The sequence below is a fragment of the Mytilus trossulus genome, chromosome 6 (genome assembly GCF_036588685.1).
Source record: "Mytilus trossulus isolate FHL-02 chromosome 6, PNRI_Mtr1.1.1.hap1, whole genome shotgun sequence".
Classification (NCBI taxonomy): domain Eukaryota; kingdom Metazoa; phylum Mollusca; class Bivalvia; order Mytilida; family Mytilidae; genus Mytilus; species Mytilus trossulus.
Genome location: NC_086378.1, coordinates 24,888,151 through 24,915,497, shown reverse-complemented (window position 1 = coordinate 24,915,497; position 27,347 = coordinate 24,888,151). Strand labels below are relative to the sequence as shown.

The 27,347-nt window shown below is 32.3% G+C and overlaps 1 protein-coding gene across 4 annotated transcripts; it reads right to left on the bottom strand.

Moving 5' to 3' along the window:
• Positions 1 to 67: 67 nt before the first annotated feature.
• On the bottom strand, positions 68 to 25,434 carry LOC134720978 (uncharacterized). 4 transcript variants are annotated; one of them, XM_063583611.1, is made up of 6 exons: positions 25,367 to 25,434; positions 11,617 to 11,906; positions 10,197 to 10,262; positions 9,652 to 9,738; positions 7,999 to 8,142; positions 68 to 2,826 (listed from the first exon to the last, which is right to left on the bottom strand). In XM_063583611.1, the coding sequence occupies exons 2-6, from the start codon at positions 11,890 to 11,892 to the stop codon at positions 2,488 to 2,490; spliced, it is 912 nt and encodes a 303-aa protein (XP_063439681.1). In that variant the 5' UTR covers positions 11,893 to 11,906; positions 25,367 to 25,434; the 3' UTR covers positions 68 to 2,487. The 4 variants fall into 4 exon arrangements, with proteins under 4 accessions (XP_063439681.1, XP_063439677.1, XP_063439680.1 ...); XM_063583607.1 differs by lacking the exon at positions 25,367 to 25,434 and adding an exon at positions 18,565 to 18,973; XM_063583610.1 differs by lacking the exon at positions 25,367 to 25,434 and adding an exon at positions 18,658 to 18,973.
• Between the last annotated feature and the right edge of the window lie 1,913 nt (positions 25,435 to 27,347).

The window sequence follows — 27,347 nt, the reverse complement described above, 5'->3', positions numbered from 1 at the left end:
TAACAACAACAACAGCAACAGCAACAACAACAACAACAATACTTTATTTTAAGAGGGTTCCACAGTAAGCCAATATAACAAATCTTCCCTGAGGCCCTCATCATGAAAATCAAACAAAATGCAAACATATACATTCCACACATTAGTATTTAAAGTCAAGTATGATAACAATGTTCAATACAACTTGATAAAATGTGATGAAAAAATAAACATAATGACATAATCAGTTTTTAATATTATCTATAAAGCTAGGTTGATTTAAATAAATGATCTGTTATTTTGTATTTGAAAGAAGTAATAATTGTAATATTTCTTAATGGTATTGGCAAATTATTCCATAAGAATAATCCAGGATACATAAAAGATTTTTTGAGCAATTCTGTTTTTGGTTTAGGGAGTTTGAGGTTTCCTAGAACAGAATTTCTCAAGGGGTATGGATCTCTGTCTGAAACATAATGAAACTCTTTAGTAAGATATGATGGGGCATTTTAAATGTACTTAAATTTCATCAAAAACTTGTGATATTTTATTCTCTGTTCAACTGTCATCCAGGTTAAGTGTTTGAATAAGGGCGCAGAAGGAGCGAAAGGGTCTGTTTCTAGCATTGCACCATTCCTGAACACCATGTAAATCTTCTTGTACCTTTGACTGTAGAGTTTGATAACAATTACCAGAAAGATGTAAAGTTGAATCTTCGGCATATAAATCAGTTCAACAATTTTTCATATAAATAGGAAGGTCGTTTATGTTTAATATAAACAGAAGTGTGCCTAATATGGAGCCTTAGGGGACACCATACTTGATATAAAGTTTTTCAGAATGAGCAGTACCAATTTGTACTTGTTGAGTTCTTTCATTCAAATATGATTTAAAAAAAAGAAACAGCAGTATTATCATGATTATAAAATCCGTAGATTTCAAGTTTTTTTTACAGAGAATATCATGATCCACTACATCAAAAGCTTTCTTAAAATCCAACAGGACTGCTACGTTGATAACACCATCATTCATATCCTGTATCCATTTATCGATAATATTAATAGGGACAGTTTGGCAAGAGTGTTCTTGTCGAAACCCAGACTGTGCTGTGTGTAAAAGATCTAATCTTTTTAGATAGTCATACAAATGTTTTTAAACATGCTTTTCTAAAAGTTTTGATGAAACGGAAGGTACAGAAAATGGTCGATAATTTATTGCAATGAATTTTTCACCAGCTTTAAAAACAGGGTTACTCTTGCATTCGTTCGAACACTGGGTAACACTGGGTAATGTACTTGTATCGGATCCGGTGGATTTATTAATGTCAAGTTTGATCATCTCATTAAATAGACCATTTATTGTGACTGGTGAAATTGAAAATTTTGCTTGTTCTGACTTAAGGGGCATATTGGTTTACTTCAGTCGGTCCGTACGTCTGCCCGTCCCTCGATCCCATTATGGTTATATAGTTATTCCAGACAACTCCTCCTACAGTTTAAATGCTAGGAAATTTCACTTTGCTGGCAGTTTGTACATATATTAAAGGTGTGCATGTGACCAGGGTTTTGATTTTATATTTACGCTTTTGGGAGAAAATCCCGTTAACAAATTCTATTTTAAAATAACACTTTGCATCATTTCTGACTCCCAGACATAATAATATCTCAACATTGACTTTGTTACTTCAGATTGAGTGCGGGGCATCACTTTGACTAGTTTTAAGTATAAATCAACTAAAAAAAAGTAAAAATGAACGAATTAGCATGTACTACTTTTTTTTAATTTATATAATAAGAGAAATAAATATGGCTTGACATTTAAAAAGCAGGTAATAAAATGTTATACCCAAAACCTTACCATGTGTAGACAACGTATATAAATAAGCAAATTGAAGCTAAACATAAAGTCATATGTAACGAGTGAGTGGTGAAAAATAATGTTTGTCCAATTCCTGAACCAATGCATGTATGATTCATGTATACATCATAAACTTAGTCCTCTGTGCACGATTTTATCATTATTTTTGCAAATATATCATATAATCGTCAATTTTTTTTCTCTTTGTTTGTTATGATTTAACAAATATGGCTGCTCATTAAATGTCGTGTTTTGAAGCCGAGTTTCACCGATTGTCACCTCATTGTAAACAAATCACAAAAAGCATGGGTTTTGAGCACGTGTTTAACATGTATAATCAGATATTTGTTTATTTCAATGACAGATCTATGCGTATTGTGGTCACCGGATTTTTACGAGGAGGGTTACGCTCCGGTCACTATGCATACGGAAAATATGTCGACGAATTGCTTCCTGGAAGCAAGCAATTAAAAATAAGTAAACTTCTTCTAAATGTGGACAAATTAAAGAATTTTCCTCAGAAAAATGTATATGTACATAAGTTGTATAATGAAAACTATCCATTTAGTTATAAAAAAACATATGCATATTTTTTTTTTAATTTGAGGTTTCTTATGACTTTTAGTGTTTAAAAGGTCACTTTGAACACAATCAATCAATTTCAATGATTTTATCATTGACTATTTGTGAACTACCACCAGCTAGAGATTGTTGTACCATTCCGTATGGACCTATCGGACACAGGTTTTTATCATTGGCCTTTTGTGAACTACCATCAGCTAGAGATTGTTGTACCATTCCGTATGGACCTATCGGACACAGTGGATATCCTGATGCAGCTGGTGCATAACCTGGAACTTGACCCGCTTCTGTGAACTGCATTGGCATAATCATTTGTCCCTGTTGGTAAGGATTAGGTTGGTATCCAATAGGAAACTGATAGCCCGGTACCTGAGCTGGTATAACGTTAGCAACGTTTATAGTGGTTGGCTTAAAAAATCATATAAAGCTATCATCATGCTATGGGTTACAATGAAATCATCGTATCTAATGTAAATATAGATATAACAAGATGTGGTATGAGTGCCAATGAGACAACTCTCCATTCAAGTCACAATTTGTAAAAGAAAAACATTATAGGTTAAAGTACGGTCTTCAACACGGAGCCTTGGCTCACACCGAACAGCAAGCAATAGAGGACCTAATACTAGTGTAAAATAAAATTGAGAAAGGAAATGGTGAATATGTCAAAATTGCGGCGGGGTTAAACATGTTTATGAGATCTCAACCCTCCCCCTATACCTCTAGTCAATGTAGAAAAGTAAAAGAATAACAATACGCACATTAAAATTCAGTTCAAGAGAAGTCCGAGTCCGATGTCAAAAGATGTAACTAAAGAAAATAAATAAAATGACAATAATACATAAATAACAACAGACTACTAGCAGTTAACTGACATGCCAGCTCCAGACCTCAATTAAACTGAGTGAAAGATTATGTCTTCATCATATGAATATCAGGTACAATCCCTCCCATTAGGGGTTTAGTATCATACTATCATAAAATATATGAGAAGAACATAACCCGTGTCATGCCAACAACTGTTTTTTTAGAAATAAATGTGTTTAGTTCCGATGCAAAGACCCTATCAGTGAATCAATGTTAAAGCCAAAATATGCAATCTTTAATGACCTGACAACAGTATCGTAACTATATCCCCTTTTAATAAGTCTATTTAAAGGTTTTGTTAGTTTCTGAGGAGAATACTGACATTTTTGTGCTTTATAAAGAATATTTCCATAAAATTTTGGATGTGAAATACCTGAACGTATAAGATGTCTGCATGTTGAGTTATATTTACGAATTATTTCCTTATACCGGTGATAAAATTTAGTAAATGTTTTGACCAGTTTGTGATATCGAAAACCCTGGTGTAATAATTTTTCAGTAATACATAAATTTCTCTCGCTAAAATCTAATACGTTGTTACATACACGAGCGAATCGTACAAGTTGAGATATATAAACACCATAAGATGGTGACAAGGGAACGTCACCATCTAAAAATGGATAATTAACAATAGGAAATGAAAAATCATCTCTTTTATCGTAAATTTTTGTATTAAGTTTCCCGTTTATGATATAGATATCAAGATCGAGGAAAGGGCAGTGGTCATTGTTATCATTAGCTTTATTTAAAGTAAGTTCTACAGGATAAATTTCTCTAGTATACATACTGAAGTCGTCATTATTGAGAGCCAATATATCATCCAAATATCTAAAAGTATTGTTAAATTTTTGTATCAAATGTTGCTTTGATGGGTCTTTGCTAATTTTAGTAATAAATTGTAACTCATAACAATACAAAAACAGGTCCACAATAAGTGGTGCACAGTTAGTCCCCATTGGAATTCCAATAATTTGACGATATACGGAATCTCCAAAGCGAACAAAAATGTTATCAAGTAAAAATTCAAGCGCATAAATAGTATCAAAGCATGTCCAATTGACATAGTTCTTTTGTTTATTGCTACTAAAAAATGATCTAAAAGAGTTTGAACATATGTACTCGCATTCCGACTTTTTAAATGCCCAGTTAATTAGGGATGTAATTTTTTTCTTAATAAGAATATGAGGCAAAGTGGTATATAGGGTAGAAAAATCAAAACTTTGAACAGATTCAAAATCACCAATATATGCATGCAATTTATCAAGTACTTCCAACGAGTTTTTGACACTCCAAAAGTAATTAATTCCACTATTTTCAAAGGCCCTATTTGAACAATTTATTATCAGGTTTTTTTATTGTACCAAGTGTACAAGTAAGTAAAACATACAATTCAGTAGTTGAACAGTGGCTAGAAGATGAAATAAATCTATATTTGTAAGGTTTTTTGTGCATTCAAACAAGAGAACCAACGGCCTTATATCTATATAAAAAAACGAGAAATTGACTAAACTTATGAACCCCATCAACAAACGACAACCACTGAGCATCAGTCTCCTGACTAAGGACGGGTGCAAACAAATGCCTTCGACTGTAATTTGCTCTTTGGTCGGGTTGTTGATTCTTTTCTTTCACATATTCCCCATTTCTATTCTCAATTTTAAATTTTATCCTGTTTACAAAACTTTGAATTTTTCGAAAAACTAAGGATTTTCTTATCCCAGACATATATTACCTTAGCCGTGTTTGGCACAAAATTTGGGAATTTTGGATCCTCAATGTTCTTCAACTTTGTATTTTTGTATGGTTTATAACTATTTTGATATGAGCGTCACTGATGAGTCTTGATGTAGACGAAATGTGCGTCTGGCGTACTAAATTATAATCCTGGTACCTTTGATAACTATTTAAAAGGTACCAACCATCACCCTTACTTAAAACAACAGTGTAACATCACAACATAGAAAGACACACTATAACATATCAATTGAAATGGTAAGACATATTATAACACAAACAAGTGAACATACACTGAACGAATAAATTTGATCTACGACACACTGTAAATACAAAATCAATAAAACAAGGGGTGAGATGTAAACAATATCAGAAAGATAACCATAACTTTGGACACAATGCTGCCAAATAAAATAATGTACACTGGTGTATGAAAATAATTTTGTTTTTCATAGTACGGGAACAGAAGTGAAAACTTTAGTATAGTCTTATCAAACGCTTATCAAGGCACGTATATATTAAAAATAGAGAGAAGAGATATAACACGAAATATGTAAACATTAAATAAATAAAAAAACAACATTACAAATTGTACTAAAAAGTCAAATCAACACGAAAGTACGAATTGAGAGTTATCGAAAGCTAGTTAAATGACAAAAACAGTTAATAATAGAGAAAAAAAACCATGCATCAGCGCTAAAATCAACTAGGGATTTATTATTTTAACGTCATTGACAGTCAAAGAAGACTTGACTTGCGCAATGCCAAAAATTAAAGTATCGACAGGCAATAGGATTGTTAGTAGGTAACTTCTATATAGAAAATGACCATGGATGTGTATTTATACATCCCAATAAACAAACCTTTGATAAAAATACAAATTTAGTTATGTTTTTAATCAACTGATGACAAAATCGATAGTTGTGTCAATGTAAACTATATTCCAAGACCTAGTTACAACATTGGTAAGATAACCTAATATGTAAATGAGTTTACACGGAAGACATAATGATTTCCGCGCTCTAAGTTCAACATTACCGTAACATTTAGGATGTGAAATACCATTTTCTACACGTACAGCAAATCTTTGCATCAATGAATCAAAGAATTTAGTAAACGTTTTAAGTAAATTATGGTAACGGAGTCCATGACTTACTATTTTACCAGTGATGCATTACCGGAGGGGTCGTACTTGATTTTCATATGATGAAATCATATTCTTACAATCAGTTTAATTATTGTCTGGAGCTGACATGTCCTTTGTTCATTTATGTTTCATTGTCATTTTGCTTAGTTTCTTTTGTTACCTATTCTGACATCGGACTCCGACTTCTTTTGAACTAAGCTTCACTGTGCGTATTGCTATGTGTTTCATTCTACACTGGCTAGAGGTATAGGGGGAAGGTTTAGATCTCACAAAACATGTTTAACTCCGCCGCATTTTTGCGCCTGTCCAAAGTCAGGAGCCTGTGGCCTTTGTTAGTCTTGTATGTTTTTTTAATTTTAGTTCATTTATCATGTTTTGGAGTTTAGTGTGACGTCGATTTTCACTGAATTAGTACAGTTTTATTTAGAGGTCAGCTGAGGACCACCTCCGGGTGCGGAATTTTCTCATTATGTTGAAGACCCATTGATGGACTTCGGCTGTTGTCTGCTCTTTGGTCGGGTTGTTGCCTCTTTGACATATTCCCCATTTTATCTCAATTTTATTGATTACGTTCGAAAAATTGATGACATCACTACACACATGGGCATAACGAACGAGTTGGGAAATATTAACACCGTATATGTGATGGAGCCAGGGGAACATCTACGTTTAAAAAAAGGAAAATTAACAACAGGGAATAAAGAAGACGATGGTCAATACAAACGTGAGGAAACGTGTCGTTAATTTTAGTATGAAGTTTCCCTTTAGGAATTGAAATGTTTGTATCTAGAAAATTCTTACGGGGAATCCAGTGTCTCGCCTACTCTTTCTGTTAATCGCAAGCTAAAAACAAATGAGTAAATAAATCAATAAAATATTCCTGTTGATACTATCTTTTGATCATAAACAAGCTTCTGTCAAAGTTTATTACAAATCCAAAATAGTATAAGAAAGTTATTAAAATTATAAAAGGTTTAACCACATAGTGAAAGTGTTGTTTGCAGAAAATCTAAGTCAATTTAAAAGTAAAATACAAAAAAATAGGATTTTTTTTTTTTTACAAAATTTCCTTCTAGCTACTAGCTTTTGATCATAAACAAGCTTCTGTCCAAGTTTAGTACAAATCCAAAAAAGTATAAAAAAGTTATTAAAATTTTAAAAAGTTAAACCACAGATCTAGAGTGAATGTGTTGTTTCCTGGCAGAAAATTTAAGTCCATTTAAAAGCAAAAAACAGAAATATAGATTTATTTTTTTTACAACATTTCCTATCTTATGATCATAAACAAACTTCTGTCCAAGTTTGGTAGAAATCCAGGAAAGTTTGAAAAAGTTATTTAATTTTTTTTTTTAAACTTTAACCACAGAGTGAATGTAATTTTACCGTCAGAAAAGGAAGGTCCATTTATAAATAAAATACGGAAAAAATGGAATTTTATTTTTACAAAGTTTACTTCTGGATACTATCTTATGACCATAAACAAGCTTCTGTTCAAATTTGGTAGACATCCAGGATTGTTTCAGGAAAGTATTAAAATTTCAAAAACTTTAACCACAGAGTGTGAATATTTGTGGACGCCGACGTAGACGACACCGACGACGACGGAATGTAGGACCGCTTAGTCTCGCTTTTTCGACTAAAGTCGAAGGCTCGACAAAAAGGACATTTACTGCTGTTTATGTTAGATTCAGTAAATTTAAAAGTAAGGTACTTTGAGTAAATTTCGGTAGTAAACTTAAGAGAACTATATATATATGCATGTATTCGAAGGTATTTGTTATCATCTTTGATTATCAGGTTTCAAATTATTCATGATGTTTTACTGCACTTACTGTTTGTTCCTTCTCTGGTTTTGGAGCACAGCAAAGAGAGTACGAACAAGAGACTATGGTCAATACAAACGTGAGGAAAGCTGTAATCATTATTGCCACTGAAATTGCCCATGTTCCTACTGCCCATGGCAAGAATGCCCTACGCTGGGAAAAGCAAAATATAGTTTTTGAAACATCTTACAAATCATGTCAATTATTATAACAGTTATTACTTCAACATTACTTAAAAAAAATATCATAAACCAGGGTGCAAGGTTTTCCTTCATATAAATGAGCGTGTACACATGTTCGTTTAAACAAAAAAACAGAGTACATATATAACGCGCACAATGAAAAAATTATATGATTATATAAAAAGGGAGGAAAACGAATCTGATGTACAGTAGTTGTCGTTTGTTTATGTAATATATACGTGTTTCTCGTTTCTCGTTTTGTTTATATAGATTAGACCGTTGGTTTTCCCGTTTGAATGGTTTTACACTAGTAATTTTGGGGCCCTTTATAGCTTGTTGTTCGGTGTGAGCCAAGGCTCCGTGTTGAAGGCCGTACTTTAACCTATAATGGTTTAATTTTTAAATTGTTATTTGGATGGAGAGTTGTCTCATTGGCACTCACACCACATCTTCCTATATCTATCATATAGACAAAAGAAAATAAATGTGGAGTCATAAGTTGTTTGTTAAGGTGAATACAATGAATCTTGAGTTAACACATTGAACATACACTAGTAAATGTAAATGACACTTTTCTATATTTAGCTTCATCGGGATGCTCAAACCAAGACAATTGAAAGACCTTGGCTCTTTTCACAAAATGTTCACGATATTTTGTGAAAAGAGCCACTGTCTTTCAAATGATTGTAAGTTAAACTGTAATCATGACTTACATTGTACGAACAATTTTTGTCGTAAGTTATTTTGTGAAATGAGTTACAGGGATGTATAAAGACGCAAACAGGTCAGAAGCTTTTTGACTAAATGGTACATAATATAAAGAGAATAGTAAATTCAACTTTACTGAAGAAGTAATAATCTTTGCTTCTTAAAGTAATTTCTTAATTTATCAACGGGTATTTTTTTATATACATATATACATTGCATTATCAGTATATATATATTCATTTCTATTTTATCGACATGAAAGAGAAGCGAAGGATACCAAAGAATACTAAAGGACACCAAAGGTGAGGCCGGAGGCCGAATCCCCTATGAATTTTATTCACCCTCTATGGATCCGTAGGGGGTCAGTAATTAACCGTATAACGAATTTATCGGACTCCGGACTTTTTATGCTGCATGTTCTGTTGGAAAATAAACAATGAAACACAACAACATTAATAGATGACGTCACCATTTACCCCCTATGAAACTTACTAACCCCATTCGGTCTCATAGGGGGTCACCACGTGACGGCGTTTAACCAATCACAACGTGATAATTCATCTGTGGTCCGATAAAGGACACTAAAGGACACCAAAGGGACATTCAACCTCACCAGACAAATAATAAACAGTACACAAAACAAATGCAAAACACAAAACACAAAATATAAAACCAAAGACTGAGCAACGCGAACCCCACCAGAAACTTTGGGTGATCTCAGGTGCCCGGAAGGGTAAGCAGATCCATGAACTCGCATCAGATAAATACGTACAAAGATCAAACCAGCTAGTCCCAATGCTCCAATTGTTGGAACTATTGCTGACGCTCCAATAATACTGCACACCATAAACGCCAGTCTCTTAAAAAGAAAGAGAAATGCAATAATAATGATATTATAAAAAGCTACACACACATTTATTTTTTCTACATAGAACAAGAAACTTTAGAGATAAGAAATTGCATTTCTGATAAGTCTTGCGTATCATGTTGAGACATAAATACGTTTATAATTGTTTACCATGATAAAATGATGCTTAATGGTCTAATAGTTTAAAAACATATGTCTTCTTCAGACGAAACAGTGTACACAATTATGAAAATAAGATGTGATGTATGATTGTCAATAAGACAGCTCTCCACCAAAGACCAAACTATATTTAGGAAAACAACTGTAATAGTAAGGTCGATCATGGTAATTAAGGCCGTCAATATTGAGTAAAGCCAATACCGCACAGCAAGCTATAATGGCCCCGAAATGACAAATGTTAAACAATGTAAACGAGAAAAGAATAAAAAAAAAAATGAAAAGAATCTTACCAGACTTCTCCATTCGGTTTCTCTCTTCTGGGTCATGAACATTGGTATTGCACCAGTAACAATTACCTATATCATAAAACATATGATACATATAGTACGAATACGTTCTCTAGAACATACGGATTTGATAATTATAAATATTCAATTGATAAGCTTAAAATGTTGTTTAGAAATCATAGCTCTTTTTAATTTTCTATAAATTCTTCGTTAACGTACGTGCGTAATATCAGCTTTATACAGAAGAAGGTAGAAAAAGGTCAACATTTTACCCCTTTTATTTGAAAATGAAAAAGGGTTATAATTCCATCAAACAACATCATATAAATGTCCACACTAGTATATCAGTTATCAGTTAATTTATTTGTGAATTGTGTATGGATGTATGTATTTCAAACTAAAATAAACAGCTGCTCCATGAGTCATGATACGCCCGTCGCTTTTTCAAAGAATAAAGTTCAAACTTTTTAATGTCATATCAGAAATGCATTAAAAAATTAAAGGGATGTTATCTTAATAGATATAAACCAGTCGACAAAGTTTCATGATAACTGCTCAAAGCATTGTCAGAAAACTTGAAAATCCCCCCTTTTTATGAATAAAATCACATAATACCAATAATATATAAAATCTAAGATTTATAAAAATCGAAAGGGAGCTCATGTCAATAGATATAAACAATTCACCTAAGATTCTGGCAAATTGGTAAAAGTGTTTTTAAGTTATTGTCCGAAAACTGGAAAATCATAATTTTTTTAACGAATCCCCTAAAAAAGAACAAACTCGGACACTTCATATTCAAAATTTATAAAAAAACGAAATGGAGCTCATGTCAATAGATATAAACAATTCACTAAAGTTGCATACGAATGGATTCTAGCATTTTTTTAGTTTAAATTGAACACTTAATTAGGGATATATTTTTTTTAAAGGCGCAACTCAAGAACGGTAAAAGTGACAACACCCGATTTTAAAGTTGATCTGTGTTTTGTGGTAATAAACATTGTGTCGAAATTTAATTAAGGAAAGTTAATGTAAAGAACGTAAACGACAGTTTAAGCACTTTACCATTTATAAAGGGGTATAACTCAAGAATGGTAAAAGTAACGCCAGTTCATTTCAAATTTGATCTGTTTTTGTGGTAATGAGCATAGTGTTTAAGTTTAATAACATTCGGTTGTACGAGGCAAACTAATTAAAAGTTAATGGAAACTTGGCGCAGTTGTTTATTGAAAACTGTTTTCCATAAAATACAATTTTAGGTTAGTGTAAACGGTTTGATTGTAATTTTAGAAACCATATTCCATAACATCGAGTGCAGTGGCGGATCCTTTATCCTTGGTTGGGAATCCTCTTTTTGAAAATGGCTGGATCCGCCCTAAAAGTTCATGATATTCATCTTACAAAGAATGACTATTCTTACCCATATAGATAATCCTAAACACGCACCGTCCATTCCAATAAGATCATTTGACCGATTTTCACATTTTAAGAAACTAAATTTAAGGAAAGAGAAGACATCATCTAATGAAATATAACAATCCTTTTTGTTCTTATCCAAAACTAAACCGACGCCTCCAATGGTTGCTAGGATACCACCTAATACCATCTGTATAACTCCAAATGTCTTTAAAGATTTCAATTGAAAAGCGATGGGATTAAAATGGTCAGTATTCGCAGGTGCAGCCTCTGTCGACATTTTGATGTTATCGTCTGAAACGAAATCACATGTGAACTAAATTTTAGGATTAAATTATTTTTTTGTTTTTTTATTAGGGTGTTTAATCGTTTATTTAAGCACATTTTGTGTGAAACGCTTCCAAGATGTGCGTACGGTCAACGGTTTTACAACCCTATGGGTTATTGATACAAAAACAAAGACAAAAAGGGAAGAATACAATTCTCATAGTTACATTTTTATGCTACAACCATGAAATAACGTGTTATATTAATTGTTAAGTAAAACGTATTTGAAGGATCTATATAATTTTGAGGTGTCCAAATACTTTGACAATGATGTTCCAAAGACAGTAGAATGGCCATTTAACATATTCGATTGCATTCTACGCCATTCTAACTTGTAAAAAGATAATAATCAATAATATCAATTTTGTTTTTCTTTTGTTATATAAAAATAACACTTCGATATATATTTTTTCAACCATTAAAACAAAGAAGTTAAAATAATATGCTTTTTGTTCTGAAAAAAGCAGAGAGAAAAATCCCAAATTGACAACATTGACAGCATGTTCAATTTGACACGAAAAAGCAACAACATTTTATAAAACTTTCCAATATAAACACCAACCAATAGTTTATTTAAGTTGGACTTATTAAGATTGGTCCACTTCATCTTAAGTGAAAGTATGAAAAACAAATAAATTGTGAAACTGTGAGTTTTTTTATATGAATAGCCCAGAAATGGGTAAAAATAATGAAAAATGAGAAAATCATTAAAAATGGGGTACTTTCAAATAGCCGTATCAAAAAAAAAAAAAAAAAGAAGTGCACAGCCTTATGGTATATGTTTTTTTTCCCCATCAATTACTTTCTGACAGTTATATAAACCCAAAATCAGGTTCCAAAAAAAGTTTAATTCTAGATATGTTTGGCTCTTCAGATGTGTACATCCTGAAACTGACCTATCAAAAACTCTTACTGTAAAAAGTAAAATAAAAAATATCGAATTGCACAGAAAATTTAAAACGGAAAGTCCCATATCAAATGGCAAAATCAGTAGCTCAAACACATCAAACGAATGGACAACTTCGCTATCCAAGGGTTACGATCCACTCCCGCTCTCTTCTCGCTGAAGAGAGCGGAAGTGGATCGTAACCCTTGGATAGCGAAGGTGTAGCTGACTATGCGGTATGGGCTTTGTCCATTGTTGAAGGCCGTACGGTGACCTATAGTTGTTAATGTCTGTATCATTTTGGCCTCTAGTGGACAGTTGTCACATTGGTAATCATACCACATCTTCTTTTTTATATATGTCCATAAAGAAATTTTACCTAGTTGCTTGTTTTTGGTCCTTTTGACATTTTACTGTAAAACGACATCAAAAGGCTGATAATAATCGATTTCACACTCTATTGATTAATGCAAATACATAAAAACCTTCTGTGTGTCGCTTAATTTAATATCGGACTGAACGTTAATTTTTATATCTTTTAATTTTTTTTTTAACACAAAAAAATCATCTATTATTTTCAAGTTTACTATCTACGGCGGGCACAGAGTTTATTAAATAGAGAGGGTAATAAATATAATATGTCAATGACCGCCGTAGATCGATTAGTTAACTGTGAATTCATCTATAATAGTAAAAAGAAAATACATTTTATGTATAGTAATGAATGTTCATAATAAAATACTTATAAACGCATACTTTATTTAATTAATTGCTGAAAACAAACCAAATGGGATTTTTTTTGGGAAAAAGAGGAGATGGGCTAGAAAAACAATTGTCATATCCCAATGTACCTATGAATTTTGATACTTTTTCTGAAAGTTTCCAGTCATAAAATCTTTTACAAAAATTCATCGGCTCACTAAGTATATTTAATAGAGAGGGTCTCAATAATATATCAATGACCGCCGTGAATTATTTGATAAACTGAGAATTGGTAGTAAAAAGTAAAGACACGTTATTTATAGTAATGAATGTTCATAATATACTAAACGTATGTTCATATTGAAATAAATAGAAAACCAAATAGTGGGAATTTTGGGGAAAAAGGTGGAGGGGTTAAAAACAATTGTCCTGTACCCAAGTACCTATAACTTTTGATACTTTTCCTGAAATTCTCCAGTCATTTATCATCCTTGCTTGAAGTATTTCAGTTTCGGTTATTTTGGGAAGAAAACGAAAATAAAGACGTACAGATACTGTTTCTGTCATCGGACTGACTTTTTGAGAAATATAAAAGAATAGACAATTTCGAGTTCGCTGCCCTTCAGGCCTATTTTGAAATTAAACATAATTTGCATAAGTACTTGGGACAGGGCAATTATTTTCTGTTTTCTGTATACTATAATCATGTATATACTATAAACAAAGTGTATTTGCTATTTACTATCAATTCCAATAGTTGACTATCCACGGCGATCACTGATATTCTGTATACATGTACTACATACATATATTATGAATAAATTGTATTTGCCGCATAATTTACTATAAATTCCAATGGTTTACTGGAGAGGGGTCTGTACTATTCACGGCGGTAATTATAGTATATATGTATGTTCATAGTATACAGAAAACAGAATGAATAAAAATCGGTATTTTGAAAAAAGGAGGAGGGCAAAACAATGTGTCCAAGTACCTTTGTCTTATGAGACCTCTCCTGAAATTCTCCAGTTATATTTTTTTTACAGTTTTCATACGCTCTCTTTCCCCGCGATTCCGTGGGTGTGTTCTAGTCATTATTATTATTATGAATGTTGTCTTATCGCATTTTTTTAAACTCTGTTCTACTTTTTGGATGCAGATGCATTATATTAACCTGCATAGCCAATGTATGTCACCTCTGACGTAAAATGTTTTAAAAATAGAAGAAAACGCCGATGCTCCTGATTAAACTTAATGAAACGCAGTGTTTTTTTCTACAGATATTTTTATGTAATAAATAGTTTAATAATCCAGATAAGAGGTTGTGTAATTTTAAGAAAAATCGAACAACTAGTGTATGTTTCCAAGTTGATGATATATCATTTTACTAAATGCAGAGTGTATGTTTTAATTCCTTAGACATGTTATTCATTTTTGCATCCATTATTTTCTGTTATTACATGAATCTTCTTTTTCTAGAATAGTAAAATAATATCATAAGGACCAAAGACGTACGGTTCTGCAGCTAACAGTATACATGCTTACGGTTGTTTACTGTGCATGAGTTTATCGTTTTATAAAATGTCTGCATAAATTGTATGAAAATTCCAACATTGAATGTAACATAATATAAAATTGTTTTTAAACAAAAACATTCAATGTAAAAACTTACCTTACTGAAGAAATGTATCCAATTCAAAACACAGTTAATCAAAAAGTTTAATTTAAACTTAATCAAATGAAATGCAGATTATATTATCATACATAGCCAAAGTATATCACCTCTAACATGTCTAACTTAAAATGTCTTAAAAATAGAAGAAAACGCCGATGCTCCTGATAAACTTTCTACAGGTTTTTTTATGTAAAAAAATAGTTATATTATCAAGATAAGAGGTTGTGTAATTTTCAGAAAAGTCGAACAACTAGTGTATGTTTTCAAGTTGATGATATATCATTTTACTTAATGCTGAGTGTATTCTTTAATTCCTTAGACATGTTATTCATTTTCTAAATCTTGCATCCTTTATTTTCTGTTATTACATGAATCTTCTTTTATTCTGGTATACACGTATTATTGTCCAGTGTAAACTAACTAACTAACTAACTAACTAATTTTATTCAGTATAAAATCCAGTACAAAAGGATCATCTCTGAAACATGTGAACACGTTATAAAAAAACCATATACACAACAAAACAACAATAAAACATAACAGCCAACAATTTTGACACGTATAACAAGCAAGAGGCAGAACTCAAACTTCAATATTATGCAATTATTCCCACTGATGAATGTCTAATCAAAATACATTTGTCTATATATATAAGAAATCTGGTGAGAACATCAGTCTCCGAACAGTTCATTAAATATTTAGATTTATCAAAATTATCTAAATTGCAAAAACATAGTATAATATTAACAATGTCATCATAAAACTTTTCTCTCTCCTCGTGATAGAGGTTGCATTCACATATAAAATGAAACTCATCTTCAATTTTGTTATCCATACAATGTTTACATATTCTTTGATCCAAAGGCGTTTTATTATATCTGCCTTTTTCAATGTGTAAATTGTGGTTAGAAATTCTTAATTTACATAATTGTCTAATATATTGTTTTGGGATATTTAACTTTGTATAAGTCTCAGGTTTATATTCCTCTTTTAACTTGTAATATGTGCGTAGTTTGTTTTGCTTTTCACCTATCAAACATAAAAAATAATTTCCATATCTTTCTTGTAATATCTTTTTCACTGCAGATATGAGTTTTCCTTCTGATAAAGTTCCTTTATTATTCCAAACATGGTCAAAATGAATTAATTTTAGAAACTTAAAAATGTGTTTATTGAAGGTACATGGAAAGGTACAATCAACTTCTTCGATTGACTTATATGCTAATTTTGAAAAATTCAAAAGAGGGTCTTTATACAAATATAGCCAGTATTTAAGAGATTGTAAAATAACAAATATAGAGATTGGATAATGACCAAGTTCTGCCATACTGGCAGTATTAGAAGCATATTTCGTGGCACCAAGTACATATTTACAATATCGAATGTGAACCTTTTCAGGAGCAAAATTTAAAAAAGTGTTTTCTAAATCATCATTTGAACCTTGTGTTAATCTTTTGTCCAGGTTAAGAATGTACGGACCCCACAATTCACTTCCATAGAGAATGACTGATTTTACACAGGAGTCAAAAAGTTTTAAAAGCAAATGTGTATTATTATGTGTAAAGTGTTCTAAATATTCTAATATTTTGAAATGAAACTATCGTAGAGACAAGACAATTCTCCAAGAAAGGATTTTCATTTGCAAGGGTCAGCAAACGACGATATTAAAAGGTAAACCGAACTGTCACCACACGATCCGATGCCATCAACCGAGCCATCAACACGAGGAACACATCCAGCTTCTTTCGACATGTTTATGTTTGTGAGATTATTAGAACAATTTAATAATGTATCTTCGCCTTAAAAGTTATACAATGCTCGAATGACAGGGACAGCTTCCAATTTGTCAGTGGCTCATTGACCGGTGATCAATTTAATGGCAGAACAAAATCTTCACACCAGGAGCCCCCGTTTAGAATTCCACACAGCACAAGATGCACTTGTAAGGAAAACACGATTTAAAAGAAGGAAAGCCACTGATCCAAAGAATTCACTACCTGCATGGTTCCAGCGGTTTGCAGATTTCGTCAAGCTTTAACCTCGGTATGTTGAATTTATATATACAAAAAAAAAAAAAGTTGATGTTTTGTGGTGTATAATTATTCTAATTGATATTTATCTCATTAGGAATAAGATAATATGATGGTGATAAGATAAGATTACTGAAAGGATTATTTATTATTATAATTTGATGTCATATATTTTAAAATTTTAAAATTTAGCGCTATTACACACAAGATACACACGAGGGCAATAAGTGCAAATTCCTCATCTTTATTTACTATATAGATTCTACCACTATTATACACAATTTTACACTATGTGTTAGATGGCTCAGCTGACGTGTAATAGATGAAATACACTATATGAGAGTTAGAAGACAAATTTTGTGGCGGATGACGCGATAGCTTTAGATTAAATCCATCAGAGTCGATGGCTTAGATTAAAATATTTACAAGTGGAAATCCTTTGAACATGTACAGTCTTAAATATTTCCTAAACTGTTTGATACACTCAAATCGGCATTACTATAAAAAAAAAAATGTACATAAATTATGCCTACTGTTTTCTCGTTTGACTTGTTTAACATTTTTCTTTTTGGGTTTTAATTACTCTTTAATGCAGTATCATGGGCTCTGCTCATTGTTGAATGCAGTACAATGACTTCGTTTAATGCAGTATGGGCACTGCTCACTGTTGTAGGCAGAAAAGTGACTAAATGTTATTAATGCGACTTGGGCTCTGCTCATTGCTGACGGCAGTACACTGACTTATTGATAGTAATGCAGTATGGGCCCTGCTCATAAATGAAGGCAGAAAAGTGACTAATTATAGTTAATGTGGTATGGGCTCTGCTCATAAATGAAGGCAGAAAAGTGACTACTAATAATTATAGTTAATGTGGCATGGGCTCTGCTCATTGTTGAAGGCAGTAAAATGACTTTTTGTTATTATTTTATTTGCCGTTTGTTCTACTGTGAAGAGTTGTCTAATTGAATCATACCACTTCTATTTACACGAGTGAGCTTCTCAGTTACATGTATATATTTATACTTTTCAATTTGCGTTTATTTTCTTGTTAGCTTGCTTGTTTTAATTTTTGCATGTTTGCCTAGCTATTTACATTATGCATGTGTTCCTGTTGTAAAATATGCTTATATTAAATTTGATATTTGATTTTGATATGAAATATCACGTCAGTTGAACTTGTGAGAGATTTGCAGAGCTCATGTTTACGTTATTGAATCCTACATACCAAGCCCGACCCTAAATTTTCTGACTTGCATAAATATAGTTCATATAGTGATACAAGCAAATATAGTTATACAAGCAATAGTCTGTATAGGTTTCAAATAGCTTACTTATGCTCATGGACAGGACAGTTAGTTTACCAACAAGTCAACTTAGAGCAAATAAGAGAATTATGTGCACTATTCACACAATTATCAAATTACTTTATAACTCACGAAGCAGCAGACAGAGCATGGTACACAACATCCTCTTTACTTTGAAGTGCGATAATGTTATTGTATATATACACATGATACATGTACATGTATTGTGTAGATTATTTTTGATTGTCTTATCTAACTCAGATATGTGAAAATTGATGTTTTAATACGTTTGTATTTTACTATCATATTTATTTTACATGTCGGCACGAACTATGGGCTTCCCCACATCTATTTTTAGAAACAAAACAAATATGCGGTATATAAGTTACTGTTAAGGACTTTTACAAACGAACACGCATATTATCTAGATGGGAAACTCGATGAATTTTTAAATTTATTTCAAATACTCTTGATCTATTCCCTTCTATCAAAAGGAACATTTAGCATTCTTATCTAGAAACTGATGGACACAATCTTTTTAATTCTAGTCGGAATAAATCAACTATCCATTACTTAAAGTAATACCATGGAATTTTACTCTAGCACCTCGTTCTTTTAGGTCACAAAATATATTCGACGCAAAACTATTCAAGATAGAACTTTCCAAAAACATGTATTCGAATTTTTTTAAGTACTTCTAGGAATGCATGGGGTAGCCAATTTAGTACAGGAAACGCCTAGTTCTTTTAGGTCAAAAAATATATTCGACGTAAAACTATTCAAGTTTGAACTTTCCAAAAAAGCGGCACATACTGCTTAGCTGTATCCGAATTTTAAGTACTACTAGGAATGCATGAGATTGCCAATTTAGTCATGTTAGTACAGGATATGTGGTACTTTCTATGTATTGATTGATATGATTGATTTTTTTTGTGTACGTTCTATACTCCCTTGGTTTCTAAAATATTGGTCACGTTACTTGTTTAAAATTAAAATATAGATTAGCCTATACAAATGTACGGGCGTATGACATTTGCGCCGATTTTGAAAATTTTCATTCTTTCATTTGCGCCGATTTCATTTTTTCATTTGCGCCAATTTTTTATTTGCTCCTAATTAGATTTACAGGTAAATTAATACTTGTACATGTACTATACCATTGGTAAAATTTGGTTCTAAATGTTTTTCATTTATGTTTAAGATAATTTTGATTCATATTTTTCTGAAACTTCATTGTAACATGATAGACATATTGCACACTGAAACGAGCTGAGGAGACAATTCTTTAATCATTAAGGGCCATTCATATTGGAAGATAAGTGTCCTGAAATATAACAACATAGCTTACTAATGTACTATAAAACTGTGTAAAGCCAGAGTCACCAAGGATTTTATTGTCAAAACACAGATCGAGCATAAATATGTGGCAGATGTCCGAAAGACAGAGACTAAAGAACTACTGTTACGGTCAGGGAAAATGTCTGGATATGTATCTTGTAGGCCTTCTTCCACCTTCCCACTGTGATCAGGGGACAACAGTTATATACATGTTATGATTGGAAATTCATAAATTTGTACAAGTGGCTAATGGAAGAGGTCTATAATGTTAAATGAAAAATAACATGACTTGGATTTCTCTCATTGGCACTCATATCACATCTTCTCATATCTTTTTACCTGTAATTTACCGGTAAAAAAATCGGCGCAAATGAAAGAAAATATCGGCGCAAATGAAAGAAAAAATCGGCGCAAATGAAGTGCAGATCGGCGCAAATGCAAAACGCCGAAATGTACACGACTTTGAAGGAGTGCCTAGGATAGCACTTATTATATATACAGGTAATGTATTTTCGTAAACTTTGTAGAGGATAATAAAATTGAAAATGGAAAACTAATATTAGTGCATATTACAGATTAACAAAGCAATTGAGTAGATTCATGGCATACCACCATCTTGCATTGTACTTTTGCAGTGACCAATCAGTCTAGTTATTACCCAAATCTCCGAATGTGTACACAGATGTTCAGTTTTATTGATTATACTGTTTATTTTTATGAAGAAACTTCCTGATTTATCGCATTATATCTCTTAGAAATATTTAACAAGTTCCAAACATATGTGCTTTAGAATACTTTTTGTTCAACTAAGCCGGTTAAGGCGAGACAACTCTTTTAGTAAACCCATTGGTAGTTCATGATCGGTTTATCAGTGGATGTATTACCGCTAAAATAATGCGTTTTATGATGATAAATATATATAACATGGATAATACAACGAAAGAAGTGATATCTTCAAAAACAGCACCTTTATAACAAAGCTATTACAAAAGGAAAAATATGAGTGGCCGGTTCTGAATTGGTACCAGTTCGAGCTTGACTGTTAATGCTACATAGTATGGCCTATGTATTCAGTGTTTTATAATATAAAAAATGTTAATCTTTACTCCCCTGAAACCAGGGGGTGATGCGAATAAGACCCGACGTATTTGGGGATCATAACCCTCGTTCTCTTTAGAATTTAACCTGGAGGAACTTGAGCATCCATTGCTACCAATGGTGCACAGATTTGTCAGTTAAAACTAGCATGTCGGCATTCTGTAATCATGTCAGACCTCGTCATTCTAAGTGAACTGTGGCCGTTATTTCCACAATAGTTATTTGTTTGTTATGTTTTTGCCTAAAAATGGATTCTGTGATTAATACGGTTTATCGCTTTTATAAGATAAACCAATTTAATTAAAGAGAAATGATTATTGCCTCATTCGGATCCGGTTCTTGTTTCCCGCCAATCAACGTCACATGACTCGTCAGCATTACATTGCACTAGCCAATCTTGTAGATATGTAAAAGATTCAAACTTCAGGCCTATTTTGAAATTAAACATAATTTGCATAAGTACTTGGGACAGGGCAATTATTTTCTGTTTTCTGTATACTATAATCATGTATATACTATAAACAAAGTGTATTTGCTATTTACTATCAATTCCAATAGTTGACTATCCACGGCGATCACTGATATTCTGTAAACATGTACTACATACATATATTATGAATAAATTGTATTTGCCGCATAATTTACTATAAATTCCAATGGTTTACTGGAGAGGGGTCTGTACTATTCACGGCGGTAATTATAGTATATATGTATGTTCATAGTATACAGAAAACAGAATGAATAAAAAATCGGTATTTGGAAAAAAGGAGGAGGGCAAAACAATGTGTCCAAGTACCTTTGTCTTATGAGACCTCTCCTGAAATTCTCCAGTTATATTTTTTTTACAGTTTTCATACGCTCTCTTTCCCCGCGATTCCGTGGGTGTGTTCTAGTCATTATTATTATTATGAATGTTGTCTTATCGCATTTTTTTAAACTCTGTTCTACTTTTTGGATGCAGATGCATTATATTAACCTGCATAGCCAATGTATGTCACCTCTGACGTAAAATGTTTTAAAAATAGAAGAAAACGCCGATGCTCCTGATTAAACTTAATGAAACGCAGTGTTTTTTTCTACAGATATTTTTATGTAATAAATAGTTTAATAATCCAGATAAGAGGTTGTGTAATTTTAAGAAAAATCGAACAACTAGTGTATGTTTCCAAGTTGATGATATATCATTTTACTAAATGCAGAGTGTATTTTTTAATTCCTTAGACATGTTATTCATTTTTGCATCCTTTATTTTCTGTTATTACATGAATCTTCTTTTTCTAGAATAGTAAAATAATATCATAAGGACCAAAGACGTACGGTTCTGCAGCTAACAGTATACATGCTTACGGTTGTTTACTGTGCATGAGTTTATCGTTTTATAAAATGTCTGCATAAATTCACGGCCGACACTCGGCTAACCGAGAGATAGGTCAGTTAATCTATATTGAGTATGCGGCTATATCGGCGGTGGGTCTGTTAATCGGGTTGGCTAAAGTCTGTTAATCAGGTGTTATCGTGAAAATCAGTGCAAGGTCAGCATGTTTCATTGTATAACTTTTTAATTATATTTATATCATAAAAACTATTCATGTCTGACAAAATGATTTGGAGTACTGAATCCAGTGGTGTAATTTTTTTTTTTCTAGCTTCAATAAACGATCTATAAAATGAAAAGGCGAGTTACTCATCAGTAAATTTATACACATTTTACACACACAAAATGTACACAAAAATGACAAGTTGGTTGAGTTTACTTGCATGCAATCTTTTGAACATCGAAAAAAGACTGGCATTATGTTTGTTTACCATATTAACATCAATATGTGAAAAATCTACACGAAAACTGGTATTTTGGTGACATTATTCAATTTTTGATAAAATATGGTCTGTTAATGGGTCGGATGTATAAAACTCGGTCTGTTAATTGGTCTGTTTAGAGTTATGAATGACATTACACGTATAATGTAATTGCTATATGGGGTGTTATCTGAATAAAGAGATAGGCCCAAGATTAGTGGCCAGAACAAATGGAAACAACACATGAACAATGAAACATAAGTTTAGACAATGGAATCTGAAAATTGATAGAAATGATTTTAAAAAGTGTAAAATCAAAGTAATATTAATTTCATCAAAGAATGGTCGCATACATCATGTGGATTCTATTTCATTGATATGAATTTCACCAATTTTTCATTTACATTGTTAACAAGTATATAAATCAGAGATAAACTTCCTAATGTTTTGATTTTTATTATCAAATGAACTGAAATATGTTTATAATGCAAACAAATATAGACAAACCTTTCAACATCAACCTTTCTCTACACCCCCTTGAAGGTCACTCGATAGAAAAACAAGCACGTTTGCGGACTGCGAGTCGGCTAAATGACTTTCAGTTGTTACACATTCAATCAGCACCCAACACTAATATAAAAAAAAACTTACTAATGTCTATTTCTTGTTTAGAACCACGGTTTAGAACTTGGTACAGACATTTCCTTAGGCGGCAGAAAATGAGAATGATGACTCGGTACAAAGGAAAATACATACCGGAAAAAAACTCCTCATAGATACCAGGATTGAAATTTGATATTTGCGCCTTATATTTACGCCAGACACGCGTTTCGTCTACGAAAAACTCATCAGTGACGCTCGGAAAAAATGTTTAAAAGGCAAAAAACAAAGTTGAAAAGCATTGAGGAAATACAACTAATACCGGCGTCACACATCAGCGTAAAGCTCCGGCGTGTTAAAAATCATTTACGCTGCCAATATGCTTAAGCGTGTATTGGGCGTACTAGAAGTGTACCTAAGGCTAAGCGTTTATCCGGCGTTCAAGAAACGTATGTTGGCGTATGTTGTATGTTTTTTATGCTGCATAAAAATTTCCTCTGGTTGTAGTGTTCATCAAGCGTATTTTATTTCCTTCAGTGGCTAGAGGTATAGGGGAGGGTTGATATTTCAAAAACATGTTTATCCCCTGCGCAATTTCTGGCCTGTCCCAAGTCGGGAGCCTCTGGCCTTTTATAGTCTTACATGATTTTTAATTTTAGTTTCTTGTGTATAATTCGGAGTTTATTATGACGTCCATTATCACTGTACTAGTATGCATATTTTTAAGGGGCCAGCTGAAGGACGCCTACGGGTGCTGGAGTTTCTCTCTACATTGAAGAACTATTGGTGGCCTTTGTCTGTTGCCTGTTCTATGGTCGGGTTGTTGTCGCTTTGACACATTCCCCATTTCCTTTCTCAATTTTACCTTTGTATTTCGACGTACTTCAAACTTTTGCAACGCGCTTTGGACGATTGCTAAGCGTTTATGGCGTGCAACTAACGTATACCGACTTTGTCAGTTTTCTCTGTACATTTGGTGCACGCTGGTCTATCCGCCAATGTGTGACGCCGGCATAAGGTAATATATTCCTGAGTTAGAAAAGCCTTAGTATTCCAAAGAAAACGCATGGAATTTAAACAGCTACATTGCAACACATGACAGATTCATAGATGTTACAGATTTTGAACAGACAAAAATATAAGGCTAATTGATAACTTGGCGTAAATAATAAATTCATGCGAATTCGAGCGGCCAATCAGTCCATATAACGCTAATTTGAAGTGACACATCCTTTTCATGAAATGCAGAGAAAACAAAAATTTAAAATAAAAGTGCTCTTTCTATAAGGATACTGTTGCACCGTATTGTCATTTTTTCCATATAAGTACATCTCATTTTTTTCAATGTGAAAATATAAACTCAAGGTAGAAAGACTACTGTCGTGGCTAAATAACTCTTAACTGACACGATTTAAATTGTCCAACCCATTAACAGACTGTATTCCTCTAATATCCATTTAAATGTGGTATAACTCAACTTATATAACAATTATGAAATATTCATCAATGACAAGTGTTTTTTTTATAACCATCGTACTACTTTGTGTCCTTTAAATCATATCTAAAAATTGTTTTTGGCTTTTTATCTAAAATATTGCTATGCGTACAAGCATAAAAACCACATACTTGCGCGACGCCTTTTCGTTTTACTTAAAATTGCGCAGGCTTTGCGTTTTTTTTAATGGTGGAAAATGTTCTATGATAGATATCATTTTGTCAGACACTTTTCTTTTTTTGATGTGATTCTCATAATGTGCCAAAAAATCTGTATATTTAATAGAGTTTAACATTAAATTGTGAGTTTTACTCTTAACAGACGTATAACCAACCCGATTAACAGACCCACCGCCGATATAGCCGCATACTCAATATAGATTAACCGACCTAACTCTCGGTTAGCCGAGTGTCGGCCGTGAAATTGTATGAAAATTCCAACATTGAATGTAACATAATATAAAATTGTTTTTAAACAAAAACATTCAATGTAAAAACTTACCTTACTGAAGAAATGTATCCAATTCAAAACACGGTTAATCAAAAAGTTTAATTTAAACTTAATCAAATGAAATGCAGATTATATTATCATACATAGCCAAAGTATATCTCCTCTAACATGTCTAACTTAAAATGTCTTAAAAATAGAAGAAAACGCCGATGCTCCTGATAAACTTTCTACAGGGTTTTTTTATGTAAAAAAAATAGTTATATTATCAAGATAAGAGGTTGTGTAATTTTCAGAAAAGTCGAACAACTAGTGTATGTTTTCAAGTTGATGATATATCATTTTACTCAATGCTGAGTGTATTTTTTAATTCCTTAGAAATGTTATTCATTTTCTAAATCTTGCATCCTTTATTTTCTGTTATTACATGATATGTCACCGTTTGACGTCGCGAAAATAACAAATTACGTTAGCAACGTCATTACCTTCCCCGTATGCCCTTAATTTAATATCGGACTGAACGTTAATTTTTATATCTTTTAATTTTTTTTTTAACACAAAAAAATCATCTATTATTTTCAAGTTTACTATCTACGGCGGGCACAGAGTTTATTAAATAGAGAGGGTAATAAATATAATATGTCAATGACCGCCGTAGATCGATTAGTTAACTGTGAATTCATCTATAATAGTAAAAAGAAAATACATTTTATGTATAGTAATGAATGTTCATAATAAAATACTTATAAACGCATACTTTATTTAATTAATTGCTGAAAACAAACCAAATGGGATTTTTTTGGGGAAAAAAGAGGAGATGGGTTAGAAGACAATTGTCATATCCCATTGTACCTATGACTTTTGATACTTTTTCTGAAAGTTTCCAGTCATAAAATCTTTTACAAAAATTCATCGGGTCATTTAATAGAGAGGGTCTCAATAATATATCAATGACTGCCGTGAATTATTTAATAAACTGAGAATTGAAAGTTAAAAGCAAAGACACGTTATTTATAGTAATGAATGTTCATAATATACTAAACGTATGTTCATATTGAAATAGATAGAAAAACAAATAGTGGGAATTTTGGGGAAAAGGGTGGAGGGGTTAAAACAATTGTCCTGTACCCAAGTACCCATAACTTTTGATACCTTTCCTGAAATTCTCCAGTCATTTATCATCCTTGCTTAAAATATTTCAGTTTCGGTTATTTTGGGAAGAAAACAAAAATAAAGACGTACAGATATTGTTTCCGTCATCGGACTGACTTTTTGAGAATTATAAAAGAATTCCGCTGCCCTTTAGGCCTATTTTGAAATTAAACATAATTTGCATAAGTACTTGGGACAGGACAATTATTTTCTGTTTTCTGTATGTATATACTATATGCTATTTACTATCAATTCCAATAGTTTACTATCCACGGCGATCACTGATATTCTGTATACTACATACATATATTATCAGATTATGAATAAATTGTATTTGTCGCATAATTTACTATTAATTCCAATGGTTTACTGGGGAGGGGGTCTGTACTATTCACGGCGGTAATTATAGTATATATGTATGTTCATAGTATACAGAAAACAGAATGAATAAAAATCGGTATTTGGAAAAAAGGAGGAGGGCAAAACAATGTGTCCAAGTACCTTTGTCTTATGAGACCTCTCCTGAAATTCTCCAGTTATATTTTTTTTACAGTTTTCATACGCTCTCTTTCCCCGCGATTCCGTGGGTGTGTTCTAGTCATTATTATTATTATGAATGTTGTCTTATCGCATTTTTTTAAACTCTGTTCTACATTTTGGATGCAGATGCATTATATTAACCTGCATAGCCAATGTATGTCACCTCTGACGTAAAATGTTTTAAAAATAGAAGAAAACGCCGATGCTCCTGATTAAACTTAATGAAACGCAGTGTTTTTTTCTACAGATATTTTTATGTAATAAGTAGTTTAATAATCCAGATAAGAGGTTGTGTAATTTTAAGAAAAATCGAACAACTAGTGTATGTTTCCAAGTTGATGAT

Excerpts from the sequence above, each read along its gene's own strand:
- LOC134720978 (XM_063583607.1), bottom strand. Across the intron at positions 10,263-11,616 it reads GTTTAGGATTATCTATATGG|GTAATTGTTACTGGTGCAAT; the intron begins GTAAGAATAGTC and ends TTTATGATATAG. Across the intron at positions 8,143-9,651 it reads GACTAGCTGGTTTGATCTTT|CGTAGGGCATTCTTGCCATG; the intron begins GTACGTATTTAT and ends TGCTTTTCCCAG.